Consider the following 27,403-nt stretch of genomic DNA (forward strand, 5'->3'; position numbering starts at 1 on the left):
AATTGGAAGTGGTTATGACAATAGGGGGACCTTTTCCTTTTTGGAATGAAGCCGGGAATGTTTAGTGAAATTTTCCTGGATTATGGATCCTTCTCATCATCCGTAAACATATCAATTGAATTTCATCAGAAGGGGGATCAAGAGATTGCCCTTTTCTTTTGCGTTTAGGCGCCATGGCGGCAGAAAACGGCTCTCCAAATTGACTTCCAAGCAGGTTGCTATAAGAACCCGAAGGATCGAAGAGGAATTTTCCAAATCGATATTCAAGCAGGATTACCTCGGGTAGGGTTCAAACAAGGATCGAAGATGAATAAGAGTCCAACAAGGTAGGAAATTTGCAGGTAATTATGAGCACTGAAAAGTGCTGTTTAAATTTGTTATAGCTTTAGGTAGCAGTTACACTTCCTTCAGCAAAAAGCAAATAGATCCGCAGGGTAATAGAGCACGATGCAGATTGGTTTTATTAATGATTATTGAAATATCCTAAAGACTCAGTAGCTTTATGAGCTAGAAAGCTATGATCGTCAGCAAAGTTATTTATACCCTTTGATACCCCTGGCACCCTTGCATTGTAAAACGTTCGGATAGCTGAAGTCCGTTGTATCAAAAAAACTCAATGTCCTATATTTCCCAGAATCTAAAAAAAAAAATCAAGTTCTAATATCTTGAACATTTGTCGATGTCTGAAATGTTGATAATTTTTCAATGTCTGCCATCTGGAATCATTCATGGGTGCCAAATTCATTATTTTCAGTGGCATTACAAATCTAAGGCCTCAAAGAAGTATTCGTGTTCCAGATTCTAGATATATGTATCCAATTTGCTACTTGGCCGAGGATACTAAGGACTGTTCAGTTTGTAAAACGGACACCGGAAGAAGCCCGTAGCTGTTTTCAATTTTTGAGCCTAAAAATGTTACGCATTGCTTAAATGATTGATTGCCAAAGTCATAACCTTCAAAGTTATTCACTACAACAATCATTATTAAAATAATTTTTACGAAATTAAAAGGAAATAAACACACTCAAAAAGCTCTTCATTTACAAAAAAGTTGTATTCTATCTTTCTGTCTTTATGTTTTCGCACATAGCCTTTAGATTCGGATATATTAAAAAAAAAATCATTTGTCAATCATTTTCTACACCAAAGCTATATTTTGCATGAAACTTTGCATAATTGAATGTCGGCCATTATGGATTATGTATTTTTTTTTTCAAATGGCGTCTTTCTCATTTTTCAATAAATTGTAGCCCGAAAACGTCCGTTCTGATTGAAATGACGTCTGATATAAAGTTGTAGAGAAAAGTAAAGTTTTTCTGGGGAAAATATCAACGTTAATTTTTATTTAGTAGTTATGAGTAAAAATTATAAAATAGTGTTAAAAACTGAAATAGGGGAAATGGCTCTAATGATGGCCTATGGATCTAAGATAGGGCCCATCGCTTAAAATTTGTTATTTTTAAATTTTATCTAGATAAACGCGTCATTGGGACGGTACTATTGGATATTTTTGGTCGCTATTGAAAATTTAGTCAATTAATGAATTTTGTAAGGGCCCAAATTAGGGGTATTTAGGCCGACATAATATCCATTTCCCCTATCTCAAAACATTCATCTCTTATTTTTATAATTTATCTTTTAATATCATGAAAAATGCAAACTTTTTGAGTATTTAAAACTATGAACACTTGAAAATTGACAAACATCGTATATTGAGAGCCCGCGGTTGTTTTGCCCCTTCCGGAAATATGTTCCAGTACCCTCGGGGAAGTGGCCAATTTTCGAAAAGAACCAAAACCTGCCATGTAACTTATCAAACTGCATGATTTTTCAAATATCACCCTGTAAAGGCGTTATTGAGAGTCCGTGACCACATTGGCTCTGCCGGGAATGATCCGGTGCCCTCAAAGAAGTGGCCGATTCTCGAAAAGAACAAAAACCATTAGTAACCAGCTTACTTCGGTTTATTTTTCTCCACAATTTTGTCTCAGACTTCATTTCGATCAGAAGTCTCCGTCGCCGTGCTACTTAAATACGATTAATTATCGTTGTATTAATCTTTTGTCTGTCACTGTGTGTACGAACTCTAGCTACCAACCACCAATCATCACACCACCATAGCATCATCCAATTACGGTTGGCAACTTTCGGCCGGCAGGTGGTGATCCAACAAGGTATAATAGAGGTATACCGGCATTCGGTGTCTGTTTTTCCAGCCCCATACATATGTGGCGTGATGAAATGCAACAATAATACGATTATCGATTCAATTTCACCTGTTTGAGTTTTCCGGTGCTCGCTGGCTGTTTGAGATGCAAATTGGCAGAATTAAAGGCAGCTGGAATTTGAAGCTTTCGGTGAGGGCTTGTGTGTGAGGCTATGATCGTACTGAGCGAAATCTGATGAAAATGCTGTGTCTACTTTTTTAGACGACACAATAGATCGAAGTGAGAGTGGAAGGAAATACATAATTCTTTTACCTTTTCGATGATTGTGGTTGTACAGATACTATAGAAAGTTTCACTATCTTACTTGGGGTAATCGAAAAATAGCACAAGATTTTCAGTTTCTTTTTGGCATTAGAACTATTTGAATGCAATGCGCGTTATTGCTTTATTAAGCACTGTTGATATTGGCGTGTTTCAATTTTATCCTTATTACAGGTTAGGTATTAGAATGCGATATATGTAGTTACAGCAAAATGCCAAAGCTAGCAAAAAAAAACTTGTAAATGCTTTGCAACGTAAAGTTATAAACCAAGAAATTATTGCATAAATATTCAAAATAAGCTACTTAATCATTAGGAACCTTAAAAAAATGTTAAATTAGCTAAGCAACGTGAAAAAAATTTTAAAGCAGCAAAACAAGTTTCAACGTGGTCCAAAATACGAAAACACATTAAAACACAGGGGGCGACCCCGGCGTAGTGGTTAACATCCATACCTCTCACGCCAAAGTCACGAGTTCAAATCTCACCCCCGGACAAGTCACGAATGACCCAAGAGTGTTAAAGTGACTATAATAGAAAAAAAAAAAAAAAAAAAGCATTAAAACACAAAGAAAATAGTTTCAAGAGCTGAAACAACCCGGGGGCAACTTGACAACTCCAGTACATTTCCAGTGTACCCCGAAAATTTGGTGCTGGTGGTTCTGTCAAACTCACAAGTTTCAGAAGGGTTATCTGAATAGGGCGAATGCGGAAATGATGTACAGTAAATAAAATCCACGCTTAAAGTTCATCTCATTGTCGCGCGCCCACCAAATCGGAACGCGCGTCCGGCGTCAAAATTAATATTAGTGACTAGGAAATCCAGTAATTTCAGCGAGAAACCCGCATTAATGCGAACCTTTACAGTGATCCACTTTATGTGGAATATATCGCGAACAGAACAGAACCAGATGTTTACACATATGATTTGTAAAACGAAAATATGTGATTGTCATCGAATTAATCGACACAAATGAGAATTGAGCGAGGATACTATCGATGATTTCGACGCTATTGCTATTATCGTCGATGATGAAGAAAACATGAATGTTGATTGTCAAGTCCATACAAATCAATGATACCAATGTAAAAAAAAGCTCCATAAGAGACCGTGATGTCGGATTAAAGAGTGGGGAGATACTGTATACGCAGCTAGTACTGCAAAATGTACAATTTGAGGAACTAGCTTAAAAGAGTACTGTGATGAACTTTGTATGGCTTTAGAAGGCCTTAAATGCATTTAAGCTTAATATGTAATATATCATGCAATTTGACTAATTTTCAATTGCAGTATATTACTTTACGTACCTCGTAAGAGAAGCACGGGAAAGTAATTTTTCAAGGGCCCAGGACAAGCCTTCATTGCACAACTATGCTGACTGCAATAATCTGAAGGATAATCAAATTCAAGAACAAAAATTAACCGAAAAAACCAATGTTTTCGATGATATCAGGCATAACATTTGATAACGGCACGAAAGCATTTGTAAACAAACTTTCTAAGGCCCTTTACACGCGAACCAAAGTACGCCCACGCAAACCAACAACATCATCGGATAGAGGTAACTATCACCTTTCCGAAAGTAGTATTGGTTTGCGTGGGTGTACTTTGGTTCGCGTGCAAAAGGCCTTACACGAAACGAAAATCAATCATTTAATTCATGTGTTTCACTTATACATTTTTGCCAAAGCATCAGCCTTATACATTCCATAAGACAAACCACATAGGTCCTATTAGAATGCATAAAAGGTATGTGTGACCGCTTATACATTTCATTTGACACATGATCTTTATTAACTTTTTGCAAGGCGTCTGCTTATTAGTTGACTTATACATTTTATGAATAATCAGCAATGGAAATTTGCCAAAAGGTATAAGGAGATTTCTATCCGTGTAGAAAGTTTGTTTACAAATGCTTTTGTGCCGTTATCAAATGTTATGCCTGATATAAGAAGATAAAACTCGGTTCAATTTGTATGGATTTATTTCACTTCGCCACGAAAATCATAAATTAGCTCTTTTCATATGACATTCTTGTCTGTTGTTTGGCATCCACACATGGTGCAACAAAAAGTTGGTTTTCCATAGAGAAATACCGTTGCGGCGGTGAGGGACAATCCCTTTGTTTACGTCATGTAGCGACATCTACTATTTGCGAGTGGGTACGTGAAACTAAGGTTATCTGTCACCTTGCCGGGGACTTGAGCTGAAATGACTCATTAGAAAAAAAAATCTGAAGAATATCAACCAAATATGACATGCAAACTAAAATACATAAAATATCCTTTCCATAGAAAATAAAAAAAGGTAAATTTACCGTCAACCATAGCTGAATTCTGCCATAACTCGCTCAATGTAAATTAAATGCAAAAGAATAATTTCTTTATTCCAATCCCCATCGAGTGTCACTCGTAACGTATAGCCTAGAAGTGTCCCACCCGGACAGGCAGATAGATTCGTTGACTCCCCAGCTAAATCCACCGCAGCTTCTTCTTCCTGCCCGCCCATCGAAAAGCATACAGAACTGACGACGGGGAGTCATTATTCAAAGCTTCAATGCCCCCCCCCTTCCTCAGTTGATGTCCCATGAAGTCGCATATCCATTCATTCCTTTCAACCTTCGATAGCGTTGACAGGTCGTTAATATGGTTCACGGCAAGCGTCAGCTGACACAAAGCACCTACGATCCGGCAGCACCTGTTGGTTGATGGGGTTCGGCAGGGACAATATACGGGAAAGCCGATACACATAAAATTCGCCGCACAAAAAGGGAAGGACGACCATAAAATTAATTTTGATTCCAGAAAACGGGTTGGTAATTGGGATGATGAACGAGGCCCACCGTCCCGTAATGAGTTTGGCTGATATTTGAGATGTGAGCCGACCGACGTGGCCTCTGGTGGGTTGGAAAATATCGCATTTTACCTTTGATGGCATGTTTTTCTCGGTGAGCTGCTGATCATAACTGGTCATTTGTGCATTGGGTGATGGTTTTTCGTTCTTTGTTTGACATTTCTGGTGAAACTGCTCTCATTGTTTGACTGGGATTTTAATTTATCAGTACCGTGCTTTGCAGGCTCAATGTCTTTTTATCATAATTAATATGTTCAATGTATTGATGAATGCTTTTGCTGGTGAGCAGGAATACATGTTTTTATGCCAGGCATCATGTTTAATTGAAATTAATGATGATGCATTATGTGTATACATATAAATAGTCCGCTAATTAAAATGAACTTCTTCATTCAGTCCGCATCGTGCTCTCTTGCCGTGCGGATCTATTTGCTTTTTGCTGAAGCAAGTGTTACAGCTACCTGAAGCTTCAACAAATTTAAACAGCATTTTTCAGAGCGCAAACTTAACTGGCAATTTTCTTCCTTGTTTGACTCTTATTCCTCTTCTATCCGACCCCACCCGAGGTAATCCTGCTTGGATATCGATTTGGAAAATTCCTCTCAGATTTTAGTAATCTACTTGGAAGTCGATTTGGAGAAGTTTTGTTGTGCCGCCATGGCGCCTAAACACAAAAGAAAATGGCAATCTCTTGATCCCCCTTCTGCTGATATTTATTTGAGCAATCAATTTGATATGCTCACGGATGATGAGAGTGATCCATCATCCAGGCAAAATGTTATTAAACGTTCCCAAGAAGAAGAAAGTCCCCCCTATTGAGATAACCACTTCCAACTTCCATGCTCTTCGCACGGAACTTTTAAACTTCGTTAAATTCAAGTGTATTGGCTGAAACCGTCGTCTCAAGTACCTAACTGAGAAGCAACACACATTTTTTACTTGCGACATCAAAACTGAACGTCTGTTCAAGATGAACTAAATCATTGTATATTTTGAATTCGAATGCTCGATCTCTTAAAGATAATGAAGAGGAGCTGTTTAACCTTTTTAGAGTTCATAACGTGCATATTGCCGTTATAACTAAAGCAACTTACGTTTATAGCTGCCCATTTGCCATTCCAATGCGTAGGCCAGCAAATGAATTTTCTCAAACGTAACCTTCAGAAAGTTACTATTTTAATGCAAAACACCGCTCATGGAATAATGCTCAAAGCAATTTCAATGGAAATATTCGGTTTGATGATTGTTCTGCAGGTTATTACACCATTCAATATCCAAACAGCCCAACATGCTTTTCTTCAGCAAGAAATCCTTCAACTATTGATTTGGTCTCAACTTTGTAGCCTTGCTGACTTCGATTCTGATCACCATTTAGTTAATTTTGAAATATTCCAACAGCTCTACTTTCAATTACCATAGAACTGATTGGGAGCATTATCGAACATTTATGGAATATAGCTTCGATCCAAACATTCCTTTGCAAACCAAAAATGATGTTAATGATGCTCTTGAATCTCTGACTACTTCTATAGTTGAAGCAAAAGCTGCCTCAGTACCAAAATGCGAGGTTAAATTAGATTCAATTATAATAGACGACGATCTTCAGCTCTTGATCCGTCTGAAAAATGTCCGTAGGAGGTAATATCAAAGAACACACGATCATGCCATGAAAGTTATCTGGAGGGATTTGCAAAAACAAATTAAAACGCGATGCTCTGCCTTGAAGAACAAAACTTTTGAAAATAATGTGTCGTAATTAGACCCAAGTTCCAAACCCTTTTGGAAGCTCACAAATTATTGAAAAAAAAAACCTCAAAAGCCTATTCCAGCGCTCAAAGAAGGTGATAAAAGTTTGATCACAATACCGGAAAAAGGCTCACAAACTTGCTAAGCAATTCGAGAATTCCCATATTTTGTCTTACTAGTCCTATTGAGAATCAGGTTGCTGGGGATAATCTGAATATTTTCTCTCGGGAAAATATGTTTGGACTGATTTTGACGAAGTAAGATCTATAACTAAAAAGTTTCAAAATATGAAAGCTCCAGTTGATGTTGAAATTGTCTGTCTTCTTATCAAAAATCTCCCAGGGAGTACTTTGTCTTTCTTGGTGAAATTATTTAACAGATATTTTCATTTGGCATACTTTCCTTATTAATGGAAAAATGCAAAAGGGATCGTCCATTAACTATTATTATGTCACACTTTTTGGGGGGAGGGGGGTTTTGGAAACTGTGACGAGCCTTACAAAAAACAATTAAGGTCCATATAATAAATGTGACAAAGGGGGGAGGGGGGGGGGTTGAAAGTGGGCCAAATTTGCGTGACATAATTAATGGACCTTCCCAAAGTTGTTTCAATTTTGAAGCCGAATAAAAATCCAGCTGAAGATTCTAGATACCGTCCAATAAGTTTGCTTTCTTCAATGAGTAACCTTTTTGAGAAGATAATTATGAAAAAAATGATGCTTCACATCAATACGAACTCAATTTTTGCAGATGAGTAGTTTGGATTTCGCCATGGGCATTCAACTAGTTATCAACTCTTAAGAGTTACCAATTTAGTTCGCTCAAAAAATCTGTAGACTGCTTAACTGGAGTTGCTATTCTAGACATAGAACAAGCATTCGACAGTGTTTGGCATGAAGGTTTGATTGCTAAATTGAAAAAAGTTTAATTTTCCACTTTATATTATGAAATTAGTTCATAAATTATTTAGCTGACAGAACTCTGCAGGTAAATTATCAAAATTCCAAATCTGAACGACTACCTGTTAGAGCAGGAGTTCCGCAGGGTAGCATTATTGAGCTTATATTGTATAACATTTTCACTTCGGACCTCCCTGATTTGCCTAATAATTGCCACAAATCTTTATTCGCTGATAACACAGGCATTTCCGCTAAAGGAAGAAGTCTTCGTGTTATTTGCAGCAGACTGCAGAAAAGTTTAGATATTTTCTCATCTTATTAACAAAAATGGAAAATTTGTCCCACTGCTTACAAAATTCAGCTTATAATTCCCACATAAGCCTAGAAATTCCTTTTGAAACCGAGTAGCAGGCACATAGTCACTATGAACGGATTTCAAATTTCCTGGTCAAACCAAGTGAAATATCTTGTACTTGACCAATAAGTCTCCTCCATCAGAACGGGACTCGCTTCCAATGGTTTCATTGTATGGCAGTATCGCCAACGGGGGCAGAGCGCTTCCATTGCAGCAATGGACGCACAACGTTATCATCACTCACACACTCATCACTAAACGGTTGCTTTCCAAAGTTGACCGAAACAACTGCTAATGAAGAACAATGAGGAGGATCACACAATGGCTGCTGCCGAGTAAACAGACGATTGCGTGACAAATACCGAAAGTCTGCTTCTTCCAACAGCAGAGTGAACACTGGTTCCGAGTTGTTCGGCATGATTCTGGTTACCGCGTTGATGGCCTTCGCCGCCTTCTCGCAGGCCTATTCGACATGGCTATTGAAGTTACACAGTTATAAAAAGTAGTGTACATTTCCTTTACTATGATGCACAAAAATGGAGTGTCGTATATTATTCAAGTTTACAGTATAGGTCGTGTAAATTTATGAGATATGTCATGAAATATTCCGTATATTGTATGCAATTGTTTAGCTTTGCAAGCAACATGTCTTGCTAGTTTACGTGAAATGGAAGTTTATTCAGAATGTTCATCTGTGTAGGCGGTCGTCGAGCATCACGCCAGGGTATTTTAACAAGTACTTTGAGGGTATGGCGTGCTCCCAGGCGGCAACTTCTGTCCGCTGCACTACCCATAAAAGCATTTCAGTCCCATCTGGAAAAGCAGCATGCCGAAAAAAACGCTGCTGAAAATTTATTTCTCCGTAGACTCTTATGGATGCATGGATGGGACCGCATAGTTTTGGTATTTTTACGTTATTTTCTAAACAAAATATGTAACTTTTAGTGCACAGTGTAAAATTTCGATAGTTTACATTCGATTCTAATGGATAACTCATTTCTGACAAAAATCCATATGGCACTATTATCATAGAGATAACTCTAAGACTAGAAGGTCCCGAAATAACGTGCTCAACTTTATGGCTCAGCTCTGGTACTATCTTCGGTCCCAAGCTAATCGATTCACCCCCCGAAACATAGGAAAATCTACTAACCCCTCATTTTATCTGTCATACTTTCATAGCGAAAAAAAATGGGCAAAACTAACATTGTGTAGTATTATAATTTCGACTAAAATGGGGTACGTTAATCGTTTGCTTGGGACCAATAGGCTAGTCAAGTAGTGAGCCAATTTAAAATCGTTAGTTTCGTATTGATTGTTGCTATTTTGCCTTTTTGTGTAGTGCACCGCTTTAAAGTTACTGACCAATAGCACTTCCGTGTTGTTGTGGGCTGTCTGCAGCTTTGCTCATTGCATCCAGTTTCCAATCATGTCAATTGCCTCGGTCGCCAACATTTCCATCTCATCCAATGCCTGTTACCGTCAAGACGACGTCGTCCGCTAAGCCAATGACCTCAACTCCTTTGGGTAGCTGTAGCGTTAGCACACCGTTGTACATCACGATCCAGAGCGTTGGACCAAGGATGGATCCTTGTGGAACTCCCACTCCCTAATCGATCTCTGTCCCATGTCTGTCTCGTAGATCAGAACTCGGTTCTGGAAGTAACTCATTAGAATCCTGCACAGGAAGTCAGAGATCCTGGCGCTGTTAAACGCATTCTTGACGTCGATCGTTATATCGATCTCCTCTCTGCATCTATGTGGACGCATTCTTGGCTCTCTCGACCGAATTGCATCCACCGTTGCTGTCCTTATTCGGTCCTCTCCGACAATCCGTGCTCACTCTCCGTGCATTTCGTCAGTCTATTTAGGATGATCATCTCCAAGAGTTTTCCGAGTGTATCCAGCAGGCATATAAGCTCCTACGATGCTGGATCCCCCGGCGGTTTTCCTGGTTTCGACCACCTGTTAGGAAAGTGACCCTCGCCAAGGAATTTCTGTAGCACAATCCTGTACATGTCCGGAGACGCCTGGATCGCCGCTTTCAACGCAACGTTGGGGATTCCATAAGGACCGAGGCCAGGTCGTTGGGTCGTGCTTCGGGAAAAATCGTTCCACGATGATTTTTAGCTTCTCTGGGCATTAGACTGATGCAAAATTTGACTTTTTCGCTCCACAGTGCTTAAATGGTTTCAAATCGGGTCCTGATTAGCCTCCAAAAGTTACAACTCATTTGGTTAGAAACAGACTTCGCACAAACCATTTGAAGTTTACATGTAAATTACTATGGGAAATCTCAATTTTTTGTTCATTGCCTTCTAGTCTTTTGCCATAATGAGCTGCGAAACAGTTCGATAGCCATTCTTATAGAAAATTTTCTCAGCTACAACTTTGCTGAAGATTGTTTTTATGTAAAACGAGACAGGAAAAAGTTATTAATTATTTAAGAGATTGGTAAACTTATGACATGATCAAGCAGCTGCTCTGTAGGGAACACTGTATTTTGCAGTGTGACATAGTAGCCAAGATTTTGGTGTCCTATTCAACACCCCAGAAACACCAATGTTGCCTGCTGAGCAGTTGATTGAGCATGATCATAAGACATCAGCGCATTGAACCATTGATAACTTTCGATCCTTGCATTTAATCAAAAAGTGGTCTTGAGCAAAGTTGTAGCTGGGAAAACATCCTACAAGTACAGTTGAAATCTTATGAAGCAGACCGATATGGTGAATTATTAGATAGACATGAACAAAAATCTTGGTTTTACCATAGTAATTCCCATACAAACTTCAAATGGTTTGTGCCATCTCAGTTTGTCACCAAATGGGTTCAAATTTTGAGAGGTTAGTCAGGATCAGATTTGGAATCGTTTAAGTATTGTGGAGCGAAAATTTCAAATTTTGCATCACTCTACTGGGCATCGTTTGCCCTCTGATCATCGTTCCATCACGACACGGTTTGCATCGTTCTCGAGGGGGATGACTCTATATACGATGCAGTAAAGATTTTGTTTTGGTGTGGTTAGCTGCGTGCAAGCTTAGTAGATAGAAATTAGATTGATGGCGATTCTGAAGATTCCCTGCAAAAAGATGATGCGCGATGCAAGTAGATGCGAGAAATGAAATAATTTTTCGTAGATTGATTCGCTAGTGTAACATTTTTCGAGCATCTAGAATTGAGATTTAGATGTGACGCCCCCCTCGGTCGTTCAAGAGGTTGGCATCAGGACCTCTACACAGCTCCTTAAAACATTTTCACTTGCTCAACTTTATATCTCGTTTAAGTGCGCCCCTGGCCACTCGCAGAACTCATCTACGTTACTCTCTGTCTGCATCTGTTCTTGCTCTCTGAACACGTCTTCTGGTTCTGGCTGAGGGTGCTAATTGCTTCGTTCTACCAGTAAGCTGGACGCCGTCTGTTATTTGGCTCCAGTTTCCTCGTCATGATCGTGTCACATGCTCTCACTAACGTTTCTGTCAACTCGTCCGCGTTCACATCCACGGGGCCGCTATCCACACGGAGTGCTTTTACGAAAAGATCCTTGTCAAAAGCCTTCGTCTTCCACTTTAGGTCGCAAGTTCTCATACTCCGTACTGCCACCGGATTCCGTTGGCCGATGTCATATCGCATCGCCTGATGGTCGCTATGGGTATATCCTTCGCACACTTTCCAATTCCTGTTTGCCACCAGCGACGGACTGCAGAAAGTGACGCCGATAATGGATTCAGCCTAACCAGCGTTGCCAGAGCTGCCAGCAGAATGTGCCCTCTTGCGTTGCTACATCTGCTTCCCCACTCCACTGCCCAAGCATTGAAGTCTCCTCCGGTCTTCGTCCGATCAGCGCTTCGGTAAATCCATCCAGCATGTATTACAGCCAGTGTCTGTTTTTATCATTTACCATCACACGCAAGGAGTAGCGCTTCAACCCAGTGTAGATGAATTGCGTTTGTTTTGAAAATCTTCGCTATTACGTACGAGTGAAATGAACAAATGAGTTCATTATACATCAACAAATACGTGTTTATTGATATTCTCCGGTGCTTGATTATCCAACCCAAAATTGTCAAATTCAGAAATGATCTTCGAAAGCAACATATTCAAATTCATTTTGGGCAAAATGATTATTTTGAACATTGTTGACTCCAGAGCCTAAAACCGGGATTTTATCATCACTTCAGCATGAGGCAATCATTTGTTACTGTTAAACTTAAACGACGCGTCCTTCAGCACTATATTTATGTAAAATGAAAATAATCATTTTGCATTTGATGCTCAAAATCATCCCCACCAAGATGAAGACGAATATTAATATTGACAGCAACGGACGCGATAATGAACATCCAGCCACAAATGAAGGAAAACAAATAATGTTGATTACGAGACTCAGAGGTTGCCTTGATCAAGAAAATGTTGTGATGTCAAAATTCAGATTCATGCAAGTAGTTGGTCTATCTGTTAAGGTTGTCTTCATTTTCAGCTAAGTTGAGTGTGGAAGAAATGATTTTTATCAGCACTGATTACAGCCATTCCAGCTCTATCCGCCACCCAGCTACCGTTATCGGGAGGGACTCGATACGGTTACACAATGATTGAAACGTCGCACTTTGTTTCCGTTGTCGACTGTAACAACAGTTGCTGTGCAGTGTCGCAATGATTGAAATTTATTTGGGTTACCTCCGTTACTATTGAGACAAAACAATTAGGTGTCAGTTGGAGCGAAATATTTGAGAATTCATGCCTAAAAACTAGGGTTAAATAGGGTGTAATAGATGTTTCAATAGGGGCGTCCATAATTCAAGTGATAAGCCAATCAAAAATCATTAGTTTCCTATTGATTGATGATATAAGAACGATGAGTTTCTCAGTACACGATAGTTTTTTCAAGTATCATCTAAATGTTCAAATCCTTAGAACCACTTCCGGATGGTGAGCAACAGCAGTAGCTAGCAAGCAGCACACAAGCATTTAGCAGTTTGGTCAGGTATTACCCCAAATAGATTAGTTCTCGCACCTTGACCGCAAAACCACTTCATCGAAACGGGTCCCCAGTGGACTGGGAGGAGGGGGATGAGTGAAACCAGAAGTGACTAGGGCGCCACCCAATGGTGGGTGTGGCAGCAGGTGGGAAATAAATGATGTGTCGAAAGAAGATGGTAGCATTAACATTATTTACACCAATCCACCATCCCTCAAACATGGGTTTGCGTACGACGACGACGACAACGACGACGACAACGACGACGACGACGATGATGATGATGACGATCCTCGCTAAACGTGTCACACACATCTCGGAGTATAGTGTTGTGTAGAGTCACTGCCGGGTGCTTTCGCTAATGATAATCCGTTTTCCAACATCCTTGATGGTTGTAGTAGCGGTACGTCTCTATCCAGGAGAGCGTGTCGTCGCCGTCGTCACCGTCGTCTTCGTGGTTGGCGCAATATACATAAACAGCGTAGCAGAGGTACCCAGGCGTTTCAGTTAAGCTTATGTAGGATATTATCATCAACAGTGGTACGTCTCTATACCTGGTTGGTCGGATAGGTGGCAAGGTGGCAATATGATGGGGTTGTTGCTTCCGAGCTAAATCATGTTTGGATGGGTGGAGCAGGAAATGAGAAATTTAAGGAGGAATGACGATGGCAATGATGGCAATGTTTGCGCTCTCCGAGGAAGAGTGGAAAGATGCAATCTATTTTTGGTAATAGAACATAACCCGAAAACCGGAGCGATGTTGTGGTTAATGAGAATATTACGCGCCCAGGTATTACCGTTTCCGGTGTGGTTTTGCTGCTCGAAGGCCAACGGAGTCACTTGATGGGAAACTAGAATAATCATTCATTTCTAGCATTCAGAATCATAAGGGCCTAACTGCGATGATCGATTCTGTTCATCAACTTTCTCTTCGCATAGCCACAATTCTCGGGTCACCTTTCAAATAGACCAATCTACAGGGTGATTCAGAATAACTGTCACCGATTTCTCATATATGCAATTCTCAAGTAAATACAAATATCAGCTTGCATTGGTAGTAGGGTAGAGCGCTACTTCGTCGTAATCGCCCATTTCCGTTCTATCGATCAGAAAAGATCAATAATATCAATGATTTCACCGTGCACAAATCAATAACAGGTTTGTTCCGATGCGTTAGTTGATTAGCTACAACATAAACCCTGTTAGAGCGCATTGTATGAATATTTACGCTCATTGTTCTCAAAACAAAAGAAGCGCACCTAGCGAATTCTCTTTATCTACGTTTATCCGTAGGACGAAGAAAATCTAATGGCGTTTCAATGCGTTAGGACGGAATTGAAACTCGTAGAACGAATTTAAAATCAAGAAGCAGTATTAGATTTTGAACAATATCTCAACAATTTGTGACTCTTTATCAAATCCAACGGTACGTATGGAAAGGTGGATAAATTTAGAAGTCATCTTTGACAGAAATATTCCATTTTTGATTAAAATTCGTTCAGAAAAGAGAGGTAAAGCACGGGTTGTTCTTAGTAAGACGGAAATTAGATCAAAAACCCTATGATTTGAAATTTCATTCGTTCCCGATTTCAAGAGCCATGGACGTGACAATGGAGCATGTCATAAATCTGTGTATGTAAATTCGTGTGTTATCTTTTAGAAACTGAAATCTTTTCGAAAGAATGAAACCATGAAAGGAACCATGCGTGGAAAATCCGTTCAATATCAAAGCTAAGACGCATCGGCAGGACTCCAAAAGGGCTGGAGCTAAAACGTGCGTGCCACATGACAAATGTGTGTGCCGCGTGACAAATGTGACTGGTAATTAAAGGTAAAGGGAGAGAGATTTGAATCAAAGTATGCTTAGTTGAAGGTTATACAGGGTGTTACGTTCGTTAGTGCAAATAATTTAAGGGACGATAGGGTTAACTACCCCATTTCAGGCCTATTAAGCACAACCCGCACTTAGTCTTTCATATTCTAGAGCAGTTTAGCACCAAACGGAATGTTATTATTATTAATGTCTTCCAAATTTAACAACACTGCTCCTTGACGCCAAGCTCGGCCTACGGATTCTAAACTCGGCCTAACGCATTGAAACGCTATTAAAACGCCAATAAATTCACTTCGGCCTATCGGATGAAGATACAAATTGATTCGGTCGGACCGCTTCTTTCGTTTTTGGGAATAATGGGTGCAAACCTTCATATCACGCGTTCTCATTGACTTTGTTCGTTAGATTATTAACTAAAGTATCGTACCAAACGCATAACTGCCTTGTTAACTCTGAACTCAAGTTTTCTGCTCGATAGGCCCAAAATGGGCGGTTAGGCCGAAGTTTTTTTTTTAAGTAAAAAATTGTTCTACGTATATGATCAAATCTCAAAGATTACTGAGTTATTGAACTTTTTTCTTTTTGGTCTATGCTACATATAAATTGGCTTTAACTATGCCATTTAGCTCAAAACTCTTGTCTCCATTGGACAGCTTGGTAAATTTCCTACTTAATAGTGTCATTTAAGTAAGCTACTAAGTTTAGACACATTTTAGGGATAAACGATGACGTCTGTTTGCAGCGCGCATAGCACACTTGATCGCCACGCGGAGTGACGGAAGAGACCGGAAGGAGGTTCAGGTACTGCATCCAAGAAAATGGAGGACACATAGAGCAACCACAGACAAACGATACTTTTAAATTTACCGTTAAATGCTTGTTCGATGAACAATTTGCGAGAGTTATGTCTGTTTGTCTGTGGAGCAACTATTGAAATATGAAAGAAACGAAGATCAGTGTTTCAATTTGATTAATCATTGGAAAATACCCAATCAGTTCAGTGAACTGATCTACATTGGTATCGAGATAAAAAAAACAGAACACTTTCAATTTTCATTATGCGTTCAATTGAACCCCGCAGCATTGTTTTTCTTGTCACACTTTTCATACCGCCACTCCGCGTGGCGATCAAGTGTGCTATGCGTGCTGCAAACAGACGTCAACAGCAACGCACAGTGGGGTTGAATTCGTGTTTTACGCAACCGTTAATTAACGACCCAACATGATGTGTTTAGTACGAAAGTGCGACAAAACTAAACAAGATAGAAAATTTGTGTCAAAGAGAGAGAGAGAGAGAGAGAGTTGTAGAGCGCATTGAGAGGCATCTTTTGGTTAGACGAAATAATTCACTTTAATACGTAGTTCTTGAAATAATAAAGGAAAATATAAGTTTTAGACTCGTTTATTCCTAAAATGTGTCTAAATGCAGCTAATTTAAAGTAAAAATGACACTATTAAGCAGGAAATTTGCCAAGCTGTCCAATGGAGGCAAGAGATGATAAATGGCATAGTTTTCGAGTTAGAGCCAATTTATGGCAAGCTAAGACCAACACAGAAAAAGTTCAATAACTCAGTAATCTTTGAGATTTGATCATATGCGTAGAACAATTTTTTTACTTCAAATATGATCTTCTATCGCCCTTAAATTATTTCCACTATTTCCACAGCCGAACACCCTGCACAGTTCTAAAAAGTAGTGTAAATGTCTGTTCAATATGATGCACATAAATGTAGCGTCACAAATAATATACGTTTAGATTATATATCATGTAAAGTTCTGACACATTTCATGCAATGTAGCAAATATTGCATACCAAAGCCCATCTTTGTAAACAACATTGTTTGCAAGTTGCTCGGTTGCGTGAAATGAAACCCAAAACTACGTGAATGAATGTTTACATCACAATTAAAATTCAAAATTTTTGTCTGTGTGTATATTAATATACCAGTTAGTATATCTGAAATGAACTGATATCAAAAAATCATGCAAGACTTCAATCATTATGACCATTTTTAAAAGTGACAGTTATTCCAAATCACCCTGTACATTGATCGATTCTTTTAATAACTCGGCTCCAAAAACATGTTCAGCTGTTCTTATCGTCCAATACGCTTAATAATACTTTCTTTTAACAGGCAATGTAGAAAAATTAGCCCGAAATATATATGCAGCAAAGTTATAAACGAAAGAGAGAGCCTATGAAGAGAATCGATCAATATAGATGGTGTATTTGCAAAATGACGCGAAAGTTCAGTGAACCAATTTTTTGAAATGATCACACACTCAAAAAAATTATCACTTATCTCATGAGATTTTCACATAGCTTTCCTGTGATCGCATAGCAGCAAATCCCACCACAAAATCACATGAATATTATGAGGTCCATGAAATTCATATGAAAAATCATATAAAATTAATGTGATCGCATAAATGTTATGTGAAATTCAGATGAATTCCATAAATTTTGATGATGGATGAAAATCATGTGCGTTTCCAATGGAAGCTACATGAAAATTATTTTCGGTGCAATACAGTGTAGTGAAAATTCAACATCAAACACACCGAAAAATGTTAATCCAGCCGAGTTATTAACAAAAGAGAAAATCGATGAAGAGAATCGATCATCGCAGTTAGACCCTCATGAGCAGAACTCTCCAGCGATGACACAGTGTACTCCATAGAATAGAACGATGCCCTTGTTCCACAAGTATGATTCGTTTTCCTCAATACAATTAAAGCTTAATATAACGCACACCGTCAATTGTGAGTGATAGGGTTTTGGGGGTTTTACTAAAGCAGCTGCAGTTGTGTAAGGAGTTTGATCATGTCACTGTCATGTTATGTCACTCAAATTTAAATGTTTAATCGAATCCCCTGACACGACCGAATGTTCTTGAAGCTGCCGTCATTGATAGTGGTAACGCTAATGTCAGCTTAATTTTAAGTCTCGTTCATGCGTTAGGGCCCATGCATTATTTATGTCATGCTAAATCGAGCAAAAAATTACCCCCTCCCCCCTATCGTGATGTTTTTCCTATACCTAATGCATTGCTTGTCAAAAAATCTTAGACAACCCCCTTAGAGCGTGACATAATATATGCATCAACCCTTACCATTATCATGGTTAGCCGATGAGATCCAACCATCCGAGTATGTCCAATCGATAGCACGGTCATTGATTCTTGAAGCCTTCGTGAATTCACTTTCATGCACTTTTTCTCATAATTGCATAGAGCGGTAGAACAAAACAGTGGAATTCACCGAGACAACCATCGAAAACACCATGCACGTGAACATTTTCAACTATACCTCAACGTTACCATGACCGGTTAACCAAACGCATAAACGAAGCTGAAACTCGTAATGTTTACATCAGCTGTCAATAACCGACGTATAATCGAACCAAAGAACCAACAAAAATCGGCTTCATGCAAAGTGTTCTTGGATGACTTTAGTGCCACCAGAGTGGTTTAATCACGACCCAAGTGACCATCAAGCCTGCAAATCGTCCTTTTTGCAAAATAAGGCTTATATGTTGTTTAGAAGCCCTATGTTGACCTTATAATGCAAAAAGGGCGGGCTTGCTAAACCCTCTGATACTTAATAATACAGAACCCATTAAACAGACATCGTGAACTCATCAAACGGCTCCATTACCATCTGAATCCGCTGCTTATTATGTAAGCACATCACATTAGCATTTGTATTCGCAGCAAATCTCCATGTAAGCTCTTTTTCCCAAGCAACATGGGAACGGCATGTTTCCGGAAAACACCCACTCAAGCAAAAGCGGATTTTCTTTCTAATCACTTCGATAACGACGAAATAAATCAAACCTCCGTCTCCGTCCTACCCGCTTGGCATGGGGCGAATAAAATGAAACCAGCACAATCTCGTTTTTTTCCCGAGCACGTGAACGTGCATACGTAGGTACATATCTGTCATGGTGCTGATGCTGCCGGTAATTTTACATTCCATTTGATCGGATTCAATTACATCCAGTCGATCGATCGGTAGGAACCACCGCCCCCTTACCCCCCCCCCCCCTTTATTTGGATTGGTTTATGCTCGGTGAACTTACCCCATCGGGATGGAACCGTGTCGCCGACGGAGTCGTGGGCGAGCAGAACTCTTGCAGTACGTTCTGCAGCTTTTTCGTTGAATCTGTAGGCGGAAGAGTAAAAGAAAAGATAAACGTTAAACTTAGTGAATGACGGAAAACGGAGCTGCACACTAACTGACTAACTGGTGAAGACAGTCGGCATGGAACGGGGGATGAAAAGCATCGGATTTCAAAGGGAGCAAAAGGCTAGGTTTCACTTACATGAGGCGAGGTCCTGCAGCTGTTGGAATTCACTTGGCGAGAGTTTCTCCCACTTGTAAACCGTCGATGCCATCATTGCTGTTTGATCTGAAAGGGGAAAAGGAGGAGAAATTCGGAATGACAAAGTAAGTCAGATGAAAAATTGCTGGTTATCGCTGCTACATTCATTCATGTTGAAGGTGGCGGTGAATGCGGATTTCAGAAATTAGTTTCGTTGCAATGCAGATATAGTGGAACGTAACGTGGATAATAAATCAAATGATGTCCATTCACCAAAAGCGAGTGGAGCGGATCGTTGGTCCCCTTTCTATTTAAGCTGATCAGCAAACAATGACAAATGTAATAATTGACTGATTGACGACAAATAAATGAAATAAAATTCATTTTGAATCGACGTGTGTTCCGATCTGGGGGGGGGGAGCGAAGTGCTGTTAAATCAGCCTACCGATCATTCTTGTATGAAACTGGTTCCAAACGTAAACAAACACTGTAGGTTTCTTATGGCTTGTTTACGTTTGGAACCAGTTATGCGAGGTAGGCGACGATTGTACGTATTTGACAGCCACCTCCCCCCCTTGGTTCCGATTGGCAAGACTACGCCAATCGTACAAACTTAGCAATTATTACCGGCATCGGTAATTTTTATGGAACTTTCAACAGCTGAACTATTCGGTAAAATCAGACATTTTAATTAATTAATTTTAATGCTTCAACACAAGAAAAACTTCACCACAATGGAAAATCTCGATTTTTTAAAAAGGCTGACAAGGTTTTGAAATTATTTTTAAGTGAAACAGCTTTCGAAATGAGGGTCAAAGTTTTATCGAACGGTCAGCTGTTAAAACTTCGGTAAAACATTACCTAAATCGGTAATAATTTCTAAGTGAGTACGGACCTCAAAACGGCATTCGATAGAGTAGATTCGAGAGGGTCTAGTATAAGAGAGCAGTGGATTCAAAACAAACTGCCTTGGAAACCCAAGTAGCACACATCTGTCACTTACATCTGCCAATGTAATCAAGATAGGCGCTGCTCGATTGGCTCTGGCTTTGACAGTTTGTTTGGCTCAAAACCAGCCAGTCCGCTCTATAATCGCTATATTTATAGTCTGGCGGATAGAATCTCGGGAACCAATTGAGCTGTCAAATATCGGAACTAATAGAGCATATCAGCTGTTGTGAACAAAACTTCGGAAACCCCTTTCATGTGGCTCAATGCTCGCCTACGCAGACCAACACCATCATCGGGTTGGAGAAAGTTTCTCCTATCCGATGATGTTGTTAATTTCCATTTGTTTGGCGTGGAAAGACCTATCAAAGATTCGTTTATAAAACTTGATTGTACCTTTTCAAATATTGGTTTACAATATATTTAATTGGTTAGCCTTTTTGATAGATCGAAATTCTATCCACCAGACTATGAATATGGCGACTGTAGTCGGCTACTCTCATACTAGACTAACAAAATTATTGTAGCTTGTGTTATTTTGTTCCTCAGAGTTTTGTATCAACCGTTTGTTACAGTTTAGATGCAGGATGTAGTTGAAATAACAAAAAATCTTCTATCTATTATCAAAATTATAACTTCTCTTGTCAGTGCTGAGATTTGTCATTATCAATGACAGACTTCCGCGCGATATTGACAAAATTGATTTTCACATAATGACTTGATTCTCAAAAAAACGTTCGTCAAAATATCATTCATTTTTTCGTCAATGTGGGTAACAAAAAGTGTGATTTCTAGACTAACATTTGAAAAGGGCGTAACTCCAAAATGCCCATATCGGGAAAATCGCTTCCGAATTTTGATTACTTAAAAATTAATCCTATTTTACGACTTTCCATTTTCTGGATGATTTTATAAGCTTGACATATAGTTTATAGTGTAATCTATCATCATGCCTAACTAAAAATTCGAAAAAAGTTTTCTTTGTCGTGTAATTGAAAATAAAACATTATACCTGTGTGTAAAAGCTGTAGGTAAAATATGAAGTATCCGATTTCGATGTTATTCGGTAAGACGGTAAAATGTGAGAACGAGAGAGTTCTGTCAGATAAAGATAGAGGGTATGAAAAAGAGAATACAGAAGTGTAAAATTTACGAATTGGAATAAACAGATCAGAAATCATTTTATGATAAAACAGAGTACAAGTGTTTTTAATTAACTTCCGGATATCTACCCCGAAACCATATATACCAAAGTCCCATCTATTAAAATACCTACGCCCTGATAATTTCTTACATGTTGATACCCCCGGATCTTCCATCCGAGTAGTTTGTGAACTGTTCTCTCTATATGTGGCAAAAGATGGTTTGTTTACATTTTGGAATTACGCCTTTTTTCAAATGTTAGTCTAATTGTTATCCAAGCAGTTCAGGGCGTAGATGCTTGTTCACTTGAACGGCTCCATGTAATTGTTTTGCCCAACTCATTTACTTTCGATACAAATTTAGTTAATAATAAAAATCTACACATGCTCGTCACAGACAGCATTGAAACTGACAATTCTAGAATTTGCATTGATCGATTCTCTTCATGGACTTTCTCCTTCGTCAATAACTCAGTTGCAAAACCTTTCCCTGTTGTATTTGACGTTTTGTACGCTAGATAAGAACCTCCTTTATCAAACTATGTGGTAGAATTAGCGCGAAATCTGTTTGCACAGCAGTGGTTATGAGAAGAGAGAGTTGATGAGGAGAATCATTCAAAGCAGATAGGACAATTTGAAATGTTCAATTATGGACATGGTTTGCCTTGACGAAGACTGAGCTGCCCTAGTAGCACGCTTGTCACAAATCTGCTGTGGCAACTTATTTACAACTTATATTAGTAATAAACAAGTTGCTGCAACTTAATGTGACGGAAATGTGCCACTCGGGTGAAATAAGTGACTAAAGCAGAATTATGAATATCACCGTGTATTGTCGAGATTTCACAGCACTGACTCTAGTTTGGGTAGTATCATATTTCTAACATAGATTGTTACAAATTTACACATTTAATTTTAGGAGAAAGTTAGAAGATACTGAGAAGAATGCACATATCGTCGCTAAGACAAGGCATCCTCAACAAGTTGAAGGAAAAGGATGTCCTAATGTCCACAACAGGTACAGCAAAACATAACATATATGCTCGTAATATCACGCGTGATATTGGAACAAAATATTATCATGCTTGATATTGATTTTACAAGCTTTTTTGATATTGCGAGACTATTCACAGCGTGCAAAAATCAAGCTGAGAGTTGACTCGACTCAAAAACGATTCCGTTGCACATCGTTTTCTTAGAAAGAGAAAGTATAGCTTGCTGTCTCTAGTTACTCTTTACCGATGGCAGACACGAAGTGGCTGCTGCCAGCCGTTATTGAAGTTTCGGTTGCATTCGGGTGTAAAGCAAAAATCATGAAACTCAATCTCACCACAGTTTGGTGAGATTTGCAGCTGGTGAGTTTTGTTAGCTTGGTATTCGGAACTGCGATATCACAGCTTGCTAATTTAATCGCAGTTGTTTGCTTGTTGATTTTTGTCTACGAAAATCAAGCGTGATCTTGGGCGTTGGACAGTGGTGCAAAAGGCCAAATCCATGAACTTTTTTCATTCGCACATTTTACAGTGGTTTTTTTAATACGGTGTCTTGAAAAGAGTATTTATAAATGACAAGACCCATTGAATGAAGTTAAGTTTTAGTTCGAAACTTCACCACAGGTGGTGCTGCAAAATCTAACTTTTTAGTTTGACCAGATAGAGATATAAAGTCTTCAGCTAAGTTGCAGTTTGCTTTATAAGTAAAAACTTTATACAAGACGCCGTGTCTCTATCTGCTTGCGATTTTGAGTTATGAAGTGGTTTTTTATATAATGGTCTTAAAAATCCGTTTATTGTAAATATTTCCGAAATTATTTGTTTAAGATGACTATAATGTTGTGCAACTTTTTAATAATCAATAAAATACACAACTTTGCTCAAGAAAAAAAGGTTATATCTGCAAAACAGAAAATGTTATAGGCAATATCAGCACAAAAATAGCCAAATTTCAAGCATCCACAAACTTCAACGAGGCAAAAAGGGGCAGACGGCTCCTCAATATGATGAAACTATAGTGAAAATACTATCATTTCATCTAGTAGTCATTTGTATCCCGTTGTATCCATGTGAGCTGACCAATGTTTGGCTGTCTTGCAATGAGCACTCATACATAGGTTTTCCAGTGAAAACTAGATGATATAAGCCGTCTGTACAGTGTATTAATATTTGCTTCTATTAGGCCGTTCGCAATGCTGTTGTATTTTATAAGGACTGTTTCAATTTGAAACTAGAACAGAAACGCACCTCTCGCAATGCTGAGTTGCAGTTTCATTATTCGAGCACTATTTTGCACCAGATTTGCAACTGCTCGACTATTCTGTTTTATTTCTGAGCGAGTTTGAAACACGAATGGAACTCTGTTTCAAATTTCTTTGGATGTGTTGAAGATGTTTCGAAGAGCTCCACAAAAAAAACCGGAGAACTTCATAGAGAACAGTAAAGTTTATGGAACTTGATGATTACAAACATGTTTTAGAGCTGTGCGTTGCGCTGATCGTGTTGCAGTTTTATTTTTGACAGTTTCAAATTATAGAATTGACGAGTAGTTTGAAACAATTTTGAAACTCAGCATTGCGAACGGCCTTGTACGGCTTGTGTGTCTCAAAAGAGCCCCAAGTTTTACTTCAGCTGAAGTTTCTGAGATCAGCAAGGATTCTTTTACGGGGTAACAACTTCTCTTTGCATCCGACACTTTGTGGTATGAAAGATAAAGGTTTGCGTTGCGCTGAACGGCACCTTTACGCAATCTTTCATATTGATTTTTCGTCATATTCAGATCCATGACAAGAGCTTCATTATTTGTAAACGGAACAAGAGATTTAGAAACTTAACTTTGCAATGACGACACTTGCGTTGCTATCGGTGGACTCCTTTGTGCAATATATTGCACAATAGTCGCGGAATCGTGTTTACCCTCCTCTCTTAGTTTCATTTGAGTATCTATCCGATGTCCGCTGTTGTCTTCGAATGCCAGTAACTTTCTGCCACGTTTAGCAGGGGAGGATGACGAAGGAATGCCATTAATTATTTTCGAAGGGGTAAAATATTAACACATCGATAGTACAATTTGTTTAGCTTCTATGACAGCTGCTACCATGAGCTCAGGTTCAATTCCATAATGAATGACAACTTCGTTGCAAACGGAGGCAACCTTTTCATCTCCTAAGGAGTTTTTCCAAATTGAAAACAGCTTTCGTTTATCTATTTCGACTGAAATAGAGAATCGATAACAGCATTTTAATGTTGTTCAGTATATTTGACTGGTAGTTGCTCAAAAACCATTCTCCAGCAATAAAACACAAAAATTACATGAATGCAGAATACCCAGAAAACAAAACGCAATTTAACTTACCTTCTGTGTAGTTAATTTTTCAGAATGTTATTTGCAAACGAATTTTTACTCTGATGAACGCAAATGCAACGAACGTTTTGTACCGTAACGCTCGAGTGACAGTTAAAAATGGCAATCATGGGTTGCTATGGCATGTCAAAAACAAACACACAAAACATGGTGGGTGGTTAGAATGCTGTTAATAAAACATTAGTCAGCTCACATGGATACAACGGGATACAAATGACTACTAGATGAAATTGTAGTATATTGAGGAGCCGTCTGCCCCTTTTTGCCACTTTGAAGTTTGTGGATGCTTGAAATTTGGCTATTTTTGTGCTGATATTGCCTATAAAATTTTCTGTTTTGCAGATATAACCTTTTTGTCTTGAGCAAAGTTGTTTATTTTATTGATTATTAAAAAGTTGCAGAACATTATAGTCATCTAAAACAAATATTTTTGGAAATATTTACAATAAATGGATTTTTAAGACCATTGCATATATAGAAAACGCTTCATAACTCAAAATCGCAAGCAGATAGAGACACGGCGTCTTGTACAAAGTTTTTAGTTATAAAGCAACCTACAACTTAGCTGAAGACTTTATATCTCTATCTGGTCAAACTAAAATGTTAGATTTTGCAGCACCACCTGTGGTGAAGTTTCGAACTAAAACTTAACTTCATTCAATGGGTCTTGTCATTTATAAAAACTCTTTTGAAGAAACTGTATTGAAAAAAAAAACCCACTGTAAAAGGTGCAAATGAAAAAAGTTCATGGATTTGGCCTTTTGCACCACTGTGCACCTCCTCCTCCTCCTCCTCCTCCTCCTCCTCCTCCTCCTCCTCCTCCTCCTCCTCCTCCTCCTCCTCCTCCTCCTCCTCCTCCTCCTCCTCCTCCTCCTCCTCCTCCTCCTCCTCCTCCTCCTCCTCCTCCTCCTCCTCCTCCTCCTCCTCCTCCTCCTCCTCCTCCTCCTCCTCCTCCTCCTCCTCCTCCTCCTCCTCCTCCTCCTCCTCCTCCTCCTCCTCCTCCTCCTCCTCCTCCTCCTCCTCCTCCTCCTCCTCCTCCTCCTCCTCCTCCTCCTCCTCCTCCTCCTCCTCCTCCTCCTCCTCCTCCTCCTCCTCCTCCTCCTCCTCCTCCTCCTCCTCCTCCTCCTCCTCCTCCTCCTCCTCCTCCTCCTCCTCCTCCTCCTCCTCCTCCTCCTCCTCCTCCTCCTCCTCCTCCTCCTCCGCCTCCACCAACCGCCTCAGAGCATCCCACTACACCACCGGTGCCGCTAGGAGCAAAGTTTCTTGAAATACTATTTTCTATAACTTGTTCGTGAACATCTACTCTCAATTTGTTGAAATTAAAAAGTTAGGTTTCTGAAGTACAATGGCACCTTAAGAAAAAATTATGAAGTATATTCCAAAAGTTGCGAAACAGACAATAAGTTTGTTCCCGTACTTGGTTTTTGCTTTTGCTGTAAGTTGCTGTAAGAAAATAATACAGGAATCTCCGATTTGCGCGATGGGTGTGACTGCCATTTCTCAGCAATCTTTCAACCAATTGAGCTCATTTTTAATATGTGATTAGGGCCAATCACAAACTTGACAATCACAAAAAGTGCGCCAAATTGGTTGAAAGACTGTTCAATAATGACGGTGGCTAGATAACACCACTCACCACGCAAATCTGGGACTCCTGTATTATTTTCTTACAGCAACTTACAGCAAAAGCAAAAAAGCAAGTACGAGAACAAACCTAATTATGAAAATCATTGGAAAACTTCAAAGGGTTAAAATCAAATTTATTTATCAAGCTTCTGAATTAGCAATTAGTGAACAATTTTGATGTGTATGGAAAAAAAAGTAGTAAAAATTCTTAGAGGGGGTATAGACCCCCTAGCCCCCCCGTTGTTACGCCAATGGATAAAATGTACACAAACATAAGGATACAATTAAGTTCAGAAATTTTCACTTTTAAACCACTCTGCACTGTATTAGGGGCCTCATAGCCTAGTCAGTAAAGGCACGGTATTACCAAGCCGGAGATGGCGGGTACGATTCCCGGTCCGGTCGAGGGAATCTATCGAGTTGGAAATTTTCTCAACTTCCAGTATCATTTTGCTTGCCACACAATATACAAATTCATGCATTGATATTGGCATCGAAAGCTCTCAATTAATAACTGTGCAAGTGCATTTAGAACACTAAGTTGAGAGCACGCAATAAGCTAATATGCACTAAGCAATAAGCTTGAAATGCGAATAATAATAAGAAGAAGAAGCACTGTATTGGACAAATTTAAGAAAATTGCTTCCCTTAACTGTAGCAATTTGAAGAGAAAATCGATGAAGAGAGTCGATCATGGCAGTTAGATAGGAAATTACCAAACACCAAATTGTCTTTCTATTTTTGTTGCGAGATTCTATACTTTTCGCCAACAATTCAATAAAAGTTATAAGTAACATCCGGTCTACTAGAAATTGAAAAGTGCACCCATTGCTGGCATGGTAGTTCGTGAC

General features: G+C 39.1%; 1 protein-coding gene across 1 annotated transcript in view; it reads right to left on the reverse strand.

Moving 5' to 3' along the window:
* Dgk (diacyl glycerol kinase 1) overlaps positions 1 to 27,403 on the reverse strand; it is a 440,989-nt gene that overhangs the window by 170,537 nt on the left and 243,049 nt on the right. The window contains exons 4-5 of the mRNA XM_065230402.1: positions 19,480 to 19,566; positions 19,237 to 19,319 (exon numbers count right to left, since the gene is read on the reverse strand). Coding sequence (XP_065086474.1) covers positions 19,237 to 19,319; positions 19,480 to 19,555 — 159 coding nt within the window. The 5' untranslated portion in view covers positions 19,556 to 19,566. The remainder of the gene's footprint in view (positions 1 to 19,236; positions 19,320 to 19,479; positions 19,567 to 27,403) is intronic.

The sequence above is a fragment of the Ochlerotatus camptorhynchus genome, unplaced genomic scaffold (genome assembly GCF_037179485.1).
Source record: "Ochlerotatus camptorhynchus isolate MF236.1 unplaced genomic scaffold, CSIRO-AGI_Acam_v1.1 ptg000330l, whole genome shotgun sequence".
Classification (NCBI taxonomy): domain Eukaryota; kingdom Metazoa; phylum Arthropoda; class Insecta; order Diptera; family Culicidae; genus Ochlerotatus; species Ochlerotatus camptorhynchus.